General features: G+C 40.0%; 1 protein-coding gene across 2 annotated transcripts in view; it reads left to right on the top strand.

The window, feature by feature from the left end:
* The first annotated feature begins 1697 nt into the window (after positions 1 to 1697).
* Positions 1698 to 9067, top strand: part of PTGR2 (prostaglandin reductase 2) — a 21809-nt gene continuing 14439 nt past the window's right edge. The window contains exons 1-3 of one of the 2 annotated variants that reach the window (XM_010855773.1): positions 1698 to 1852; positions 5468 to 5552; positions 6647 to 6765. In XM_010855773.1, coding sequence (XP_010854075.1) covers positions 5516 to 5552; positions 6647 to 6765 — 156 coding nt within the window. In that variant the 5' untranslated portion in view covers positions 1698 to 1852; positions 5468 to 5515. Of the gene's footprint in view, positions 1853 to 3886; positions 3982 to 5467; positions 5553 to 6646; positions 6766 to 9067 lie in introns of those variants that run through there. The other variant, XM_010855774.1, reaches the window with a different exon arrangement.

Genomic DNA, 9067 nt, shown 5'->3' with positions numbered 1-9067 from the left:
TTGGGAACTTAGACTGAGCAAGCCCCACAGTGCAATCAAAAAGGAAAAATAGGAATGAAAAAAAGAAACATCCAGATATTCTTTACTCAGTTTGAGAAATACAATTATTATATTTTCCCCTTTTCTGGATGGTATTTCTCCCCCTCCAGAAGTAATCATTCTCAATGTGGATTGGGAGTTTACCGTTCCCTTGCATGTTTCTATGCTTTTGCAACAGAAATTGTACCCATAAACAACACACAGTATTTTTTTGCATGTTTTAAAACTTTAAAAGGAATCATACTGTTGTTTCTTTCCTTCCTTTCCCTGCTTTTGCTGTTCAACATTATGTTTCTGAGGTTTTAGATTTGATATTTGCTCCCCTCCATGCCTCTTTTGATGCACACAAAAACCTCAAGACCTTCTTTAAAATTATTTGCAACTAAAAAATAAAACTAAATAGACTTCCAGGGACTTACCTGGTGGTCCAGTGGTTAAGACTCCAAGCTCCCAATGCAGGCGGCACACGTGCTATCCCGCCTTTGGAAACTGGGTCCCACGTACCACAACTAAAGAGCCCACACACGACAATGAAGATCCTTCACAACCAAATAAAAATAAACAATATTCTTCTGGTTATGGAGAAATATGAGATTGGCAAATCCACTCCCCACAAAACCAAACTATAAAGTGGGACAAAATTAACATAAACAACCAGCTTGTGCTCTGGAAAGTGACCAAGGGCATATAACAATCTGAGAAACATTTACAGTTGAGGTAAACTGCTGAAGTTTCAGATAAGAACAGTGGAATCTGAAGTGTTTCGCCCGGGAGCTACTTCTATCTCCTCCACCACCCCAGCTCAATTTATGGAAGGTTCTGCCAGGATAGGGCAGGCCATTAGTAGCTTTTCTGCTGTGCCGGAAGGGAGACACTTTCTCTGGAGTAGTGGTCCTTCCAGCCCTTTCCAGAAGCTTTTCCAAAGAAGTAAAAAGCTCAAAGGTGCAACTACCAAAGGGTCCAGCCTGTTTAATGATCCTTATACCCTTGCTTACCATCCTAGTCATTTTTCAGCTCCTAAATAATGTGATTTATACTGAGCTATTAGCTCTGACATGAATAAAATATAAATAGCAATCATTTCACCTGTCTAATTCAGAATGGACTCCCTCAGGGTTTGAAGTCCTTCGAGATCCCAGGTCTCCTAGGAACAAGCCTTGCTCAACCTAGTTCAACACAAAACAAGGTATTTAAGAACTATGAAATTGAGAAATCAGCTCACACTGGGTAATCCATCTTTCAGCAAATTGGGGTTCTTTGGGAAAGAAAAGACAGCCCTGTTGTAAGGGAAGGGGTCCTGGGCCAGCAGTCTGGAGAGGCTATATATAAACTCCAGCACTGCCCCTAGCCAGCGGAAAGGTGGATGATCCAATCACAGCAGTTCTCTGAGTCTCAGTTTCCTCAGTCTATAAAAAGAAGGGTAGACTTGTCGGGCCTCTGAACTGACTGTGATTTTCCAATCCGAGGCTCACGGAGAAATCCATAAAACAAAATTCGTTCTAGGGCCTGCTGGAAATGAACCCACTGGTCAAGGATGAACGGTTTGTCCTTTGTGTCTTGCCAATAGGGGCAGCCACAGGGCACCAATCCCGGTTGATTTATGAATACACTTCGCCCACACATGTGACTAGTTTCCAGATCTCCGCACCGTCCCAGCCTAAATTCCAAAATCCCGCCCCTGGGCAGGGATAGAGGTGAAGAGCCGAGGTCTACTCGTGCGCCTGCGTACTGCGGCCGGAGGGCAGAGGTCGCCCGGCTAGCCCCTTGCAGATTTCCGCAAAGCGCGCGAGACTTCCTCCCGAGCTCGTCAGCGGTGAGTGAGGCGCTTGGGGCCGCAGGCCGGGGTGGTTAAGGGTGGGGTTCCCGCGTCTGGGTCGGGCCTTCCGGGCGAGGAGGATCAAGGAACAGGGGCGGGCCCCTTCCTGACCGGGAGGACCTCCCGGCTCCTTCCCGGGGCTGCCGAGACGCTGGCATCATTGCCTAGGTCACTGGGATAGGGAATGCTTGAGGAGAAGCAGAGCTTTTTTTTTTCTTCTTTCTTTTAAAAAAGAATTGTTGGTAGTAAGCAACTGGCGTGCTGCAGTCCATGGGGTCGTAGAGTCGGACACGACTGAGCGACTGAACAACAAAAGCCACCTCAAGTTTGGCCAGAGTCGTGTCTAAGGTGCCTTTGGGACCTTCATTTAGCAGATATTTAATGGACACCTGGGCTTCCCTGGTGGCTCAGTCAGTAAAGAAAGCGCCCGCAATGGAGGAGACCTGGGTTTGATCCCTGGGTTGGAAAGAGCCTCTGGAGAAGGAAATGGCAACCCACTCCAGTATTCTTGCCTGGACAACCCCCTTGGACAGAGAACCTGGCGGGCTACAGTCCATGGGGTCGCAAAGAGTCGGGATACAATTGAGTGACTAACACTAATGGGCACCTACTATGCGCCAGGCAAAGACGGAGAACATAAATCATTGAACTAAACAGGCATGAGTCCCTTGTCTTTGTGGTGCTAACATTCTGGGAAATCAGTTTGAAATTCTGGGCTGAAGATTTTTTTTTAGTAATTTGCATACCAGTAAGTGGTTGGTGATGGGAGCCCTCGAGGAAGGTGAGAAAACAAAGATCCAATCAGGAATCCCTACATACTAGACTTGGGGAAAGGAAGAAGGAAACCAGAAATATCAAAGGAGAGGAGAGCTGCCATCTCAAAAGGTGGAGGAAATCCCGGAGATTTACACATTTGGTAATAAAGCCCTGGGCAATAGTCATTTGGCTCCTCCATCCATGGAATTTTCCAGGCAAGAGTACTGGAGTGGATTGCCATTTCCTCCCGCATTGCAGGCAGACGCTTTACCATCTGAGCCACCAGGGAAGCCCAATAATTGAGCAAGATCATGATGGAGAACCTTTTTTTTTTTTTTTTAAGGTGTTAGGAGGCTCCTGTTATGGCAGTGGTGTGTGTTATGTTTCAGTCTATGGGGTTGCAAAGAGTTGGACAGGACTGAGAGACTAACACACTAGTGTCTTCGTTGGGTTTCCCGGGTGGCGCTGGTGGTAAAGTACCCGCCTGCCAATGCATGAGGCATAAGAGACTCCAGTTTGATCCCTGGGTCGGGAATCCCTGGATCCCTGGATCTCTCCTCTTAAAATACATGGAGGGAAAAATAAAATAAAATAAAATACATGGAGGAGGGTATGGCAGCCCACTCCAGTATTCTTGCCTGGAGAATCCCTTGGACAGAGGAGTCTGACCGGCTACAGTCCATAGGGTTGCAAACAGTGGGACAGGACTGAAGCGACTTAGCACATGCAGTGTCTTCGTTATCAGTTGTGTGATCGTGGGTAAGTTATTCAACCTCTGTGCCTCCTTTTGCTCCTCTATAAAATGGGAACTGTAACAGTACTGTCCTCAGAGGGTTGTTGGGTGGTGGGTTAAAGGAGCCAATGGCTATTAAGTCCTTAGTCCTGGCACTTAAGAACATTCAGGAAACAGGCTGAGAGAAGGAACTTTCCCCAAATCCCAAGTGATTAGAAGCAGAACATGTAGTCTGCTCTTCCTAGTTCAGTGTCCTTCCCCGTATATTAGGCTGGAAGGTAGACATTCAGATAACACTCTCTTTTTTAGGGGTGCTAGAATTTTTCTGTTGATAATTGATCTTATATTATTTTGGAATATTGTGCTGTGCTGTGCTTAGTCGCTCAGTCGTGTCCGACTCTTTGTGACCCCGTGGACTGTAGCCCGCCAGGCTCCTCTGTCCATGGAGATTCCTCAGTCAAGAATACTGGAGTAGGTTGCCATACCCTTCTCCAGGGGATCTTCCCAACCCCAGGATTGAACCCAGGTCTCTTGCATTGCAGGTGGATTCTTTATGGCCTGAACCACCAGGGAATATTGCATACCACCAATTAAGAACCTACTTAATGTCATACCTGGCGAATATGGTTTGCTTGATGTCAGTCAATAAGGACTTCCGTTTTTCTCTTCCCATTCGGGGTGAATTTAACACCACCACCACCCTTCCTTTCAGATCTAGAGCTGGTGTATCATATTTTAGATTTTAATTTTGGAACTAAATATCTTTATGTTTTAAATGTGTTGTTTGTTGTGCTTTTGAGAGATACTGCACGATTACCCTACATTAGTTAATTGTAGTGTTTGGCACTTAAAAACTTTCTAATTTAATACAGAAGGAAAGACTCAGTTCAGTTCAGGTCAGTCACTCAGTCTTGTCTGATTCTTTGCGACCCCATCAATCACAGAGGGAAAGACTAGTAGTTTACTTTTCATGCTGATAAGCAATATTTGGACAAGTCTACCATGTGCATCATTTGAAGAGATAAAGCATGCATTGAAAGTAATTAGAGAAAAAGGTGACAAATATGAAACCTCATTTGAAAAGACTCCTTTGGTTGAAAATTTAGCTATCACGGTGCTGTTAAACACCACTTACGGTCAGTTTTCTTTGGATCCAGTGTCAGTTTGGAAAACTTTGTTTTTTAACCCCTTGTGAAATTTATACACAAGGTGAGTCAACAGAAGATTTTCTTTTAAAAATATATTTAGCCCTATAAGACATTATAGAGTTCCTGCTGTGATGAGACAGAGTGCATACAGCACCACCTTAGAAAAGTGCTTAAACCCTTTAAGACTTATTTCCCTCATCTATAAATTGGGGATAATAATAAAAACATCTAATAGAATTGTTAGATTAAATATATTAAATACTATATGAATATGTATGTGCATGTATATATGTATATTTCATAGCATAACAGTCCTCGGCACACAGAGTAACATTAACAGTCTGTTCATGTTTAGTGATGGATAAAGGACGAAGGTCCAAGTCAGAGAGTGCCAGCACTGGAACTTCATTCTACTTCTTTCATTAGTTCAAATTGTAAACCCAGAATAAATTGATCTTTTTTCGTTTACTTAGCCATCCTGTGTTACATAACTTCCTAGAAGGTGAGGATTTTAAAATGCTTTTGATAGGTTACTTTTATAATCAGCAAAACTATTAAGAAATTTCCATGTTGATAAAGAGTTTTTGAAAATGTGGTTACATCTCAGTGAAGCAGTAGATTATCTGGCTAACTCCAGAGGAATATATCGTATTGTTTTCTTTTAATTAAGCCACAGTAGGAGCCTTAGTCATGAAGACATGAGAATGAGTATGCTTGAATTATGAGGCCAAAACATTTTGTTCCACACAATCTTCAGTAAATTTGTCCCTGTTAGCTACATATTCTAATTAGATTTAGTCTTTTTCACATACTTGCTTGAGGAGGCAAACCCTGACAGGAAACTATAATCTTTTTGGGATCCTAAATATGATTTTTCCTTTCCTCATTCAGAAACACAAGTGCACTTTTGTTTTAGCTTTTAAATTGTTGAATATATCATTACTTTCTTGTGATTTAAAACATTTCTGTTTATAGGAGTTATTTTATAAAGAAGTCTTGTGAGACCACTGTGCAAACAAGGTGATGATTGTACAAAGAGTGGTATTGAATTCCAGACCTGGTATGTATTTGTCTGTATTTGTCTGAACAGCTGTGGTCTTTAATAATTATTAATGCAAATGGAGTAACAAAAAGTAATAATATAATGTCAATGTGGTAAATGAAGGAAGGAAGATACTAACACTAGTTGAGATCTTAGAGGAAATTCTTTAAACAATATTATCATTTTTTAAATAATTATCAAGGCCACTTGTTGAAGAAATAAGAAATAATATTTTAAAGTTATTACAATATTTAGAAGATAGTATTACAAATATATTTGGCTTTTGTTTTTTGTTTATAACGTGTAATACTGATTCTTAAGATATGCTTTTCTGTTTTATGTGAAAAGCACTGACCTATTGCATCATAAGTCAGCTACCCGACATCTAACCTGAACCACACCAACCTTAAGTGTGGAAGTAACCTGAGAGATTTGGGCCTACGCTCCCTTGGTTTTGGTGTGTACCTAGTGTGTGGCCTGGGGAAGACACTTACCTTTTCTCAGTTTTAGAAAGAGAGCAATTCGATTAAAATGTCTGCATTCCGTTTTCGCTTTAGAAATTTGATGATTCAATGAACAGGAAGTTTTTCATGTTGATGTTTGATAGAAACCAAAACAATACTATAAAGCAATTATCCTTCAATTATAAATAAATTTGAAAAAATGAATAGGAAGTTTTGATAATAGTCATTTAAGTTTCTGTTTTCGTCTTAAAATGAAAAAGGATAGTTTACCAGTTTACTTTGGCTGATGTGGTGTTTCTGCTACCTGGTAAATTTTAATTTTCCTATTTAAAAAAGAGCTGGCTGTGCTTTTTTGCTTTTTGAAATCCTTTTTTAATTTTGTAACAGATGAGGTGATTTACCTGTTATCACTTAAAAAAGATTTTGACATTGACAGCAACATGCCAAAGGAAATTCTTGGAGAAAGCCAAGAGCAGTTGAAACTATTTGAAGAATTTATGCTGAGCTATAGAGAAATTTCAAAGCAATAGATTTATTCACATATGTATTTAGGGAGTGCTGTAAGTCCTAGAGTGACCATGTAAAGAATAATAAATAATTCTATGGGAAAGTGCCTTTTTGATTTTATATTTTTGTCTAATATTTTAGGAAAAAATGGTCATCCAGTGGCAGAAAATTTCCGAGTAGAAGAAGTAAACTTATCAGATTGTGTCAATGAAGGACAAGTACAAGTCAGAACTCTTTATCTTTCCGTGGATCCTTACATGGTAAGAATCAGGGTTTTGTGGCCTTGTGAAAATAATTTTATATCCATATTTTTTCATGTTGCATCTGAATTTTATTCTGTTTTTAAAACTTATTTATTATTTCTATTTTTAAAATATTTATTTATTTATTTTGACTGAGCTGGATCTTAGCTGCAGCATGCAGTATCTAATTCCCTGACCAGGGATCAAACCCAAGTTCCCCAGATTGGGACTGCAGAGTCTTAGTCACTGGACCACCAGGGAGGTCCCACATCTGAATTTTATTATATAATCCTCATGATTAATAAATATTTGAGCAATATATCTTGATACCTGTAAATTACAAATTACCTTTGTGTTTATTCCCTGGTGTTATTAAGGAATGTTACGGAAGGAATGTTTTCATAATAGTAGTGCATATGATTGGTCAGTGTCTTTCAGAAGTCCAGATCACTTCCTAGTACTAAGTAAAACTTGAGATAGTAAATTAAGATGGGAAATCCTCTCAGACTCTGTACAAGCTCTTTATTCTAGTAGGTCTCTTTTGAAAGGAACAAACTCACTGATGCTACTTCCAGATAAAGGAGGTTTATTGAAAAGAAATTATGTGTTGCCTAGGTCTACAGCTGAGAAGCCATCAGGCACATGAACTTAGGCTTCATAAACATGGATAGTTTTACTTCTTGCTTTCCTAGTGGATCCTTTTTGTTTCATTTTCTTGTCTATTACCCTGACTTAGAACCTCTAATAAAGTGTTATAAGTGGCAAGAATGGACATCCTTGCTTGATCCTGATCTTAAGGGGGAAGCACTCAGTCTTTCACCAGTAAGCTTGTTGTTAGCTGTGGGATTTTTCTAGATGCCCTTTATCTAGGCTGAGGAGATTTCTTTCTATTCCTGGTTTTTTGATTGTTTTTATCATCAAGGGGCATTGGATAATTTTTATTGTGGTAACATGCATGTAAATATAAAGGATGCTATTCTAACTATTATTAAGTATATATTTAAGGGCATTACAGTATTGTACAGCCATTGGCACTTTCTGTTTCCAGGACTTTCTCATCATCTTAAACAGAAACTCTGTGCCCATTAAACAATAAAATCCCCATTAACTCCTCACCCAAAAGGGGGATTTGGATTTTGTCATATGCTTTTTCTGCTTCCATTGAAATGATTGTATGGTTTTTGTCTTTTAATCCATTGATATGGTTTATTATATTAATTGACTTTCAGATGTTAAACCAATCCTGCATTCTTGGGGGAAAAAAATCCCACTTGGTCCTGCTGTGTAGTTCCTTTCCTTTGATATGTTGCTAGATTTATTTTACTACTGTTTTGTTGAGGCTTTTTGCATCCTCGAGCTATTTCAAATCCTGAAAGATGATGCTGTGAAAGTGCTGCACTCAATATGCCAGCAAATTTGGAAAACTCAGCAGTGGCCACAGGACTGGAAAAGGTCAGTTTTCATTCCAATCCCAAAGAAAGGCAATGCCAAAGAATGCTCAAACTACCGCACAATTGCACTCATCTTACCCACTAGTAAAGTAATGCTCAAAATTCTCCAAGCCAGGCTTCAGCAATATGTGAACTGTGAACTTCTAGATGTTCAAGCTGGTTTTAGAAAAGACAGAGGATAAAAAAAACCAAAACAAAAAAAGAAAAAAAAAAAGACAAAAAAAGAATAGAAAAGACAGAGGAACCAGAGATCAAATTGCCAACATCCACTGGATCATCGAACAAGCAAGAGAGTTCCAGAAAAACATCTATTTCTGCTTTATTGACTATGCCAAAGCCTTTGACTGTGTGGATCACAATAAACTGTGGAAAATTCTGAAAGAGATGGGAATACCAGACCACCTGACCTGCCTCTTGAGAAACCTGTATGCAGGTCAGGAAGCAACAGTTAGAACTGGACATGGAACAACAGACTGGCTCCAAATAGGAAAAGGAGTACTTCAAGGCTGTATATTGTCACCCTGCTTATTTAACTTCTATGCAGAGTACATCATGAGAAACGCTGGGCTGGAAGAAGCACAAGCTGGAATCAAGATTGCCGGGAGAAATATCAATAACCTCAGATATGCAGATGACACCACCCTTATGGCAGAAAGTGAAGAGGAACTAAAAAGCCTCTTGATGAAAGTGAAAGAGGAGAGTGAAAAAGTTGGCTTAAAGCTCAACATTCAGAAAACTAAGATCATGGCATCCAGTCCCATCACTTCATGGGAAATAGATGGGGAAACAGTGTCAGACTTTATTTTTTGGGCTCCAAAATCACTGCAGATGGTGACTGCAGCCATGAAATTAAAAGACGCTTACTCCTT

This window comes from Bison bison, unplaced genomic scaffold (genome assembly GCF_000754665.1).
Source record: "Bison bison bison isolate TAMUID 2011002044 unplaced genomic scaffold, Bison_UMD1.0 scf7180017864368, whole genome shotgun sequence".
Taxonomy (NCBI): Eukaryota; Metazoa; Chordata; class Mammalia; order Artiodactyla; family Bovidae; genus Bison; species Bison bison.
Note: the sequence above shows the minus strand (reverse complement) of the source record. Positions and strands in the feature narration are given on the sequence as shown.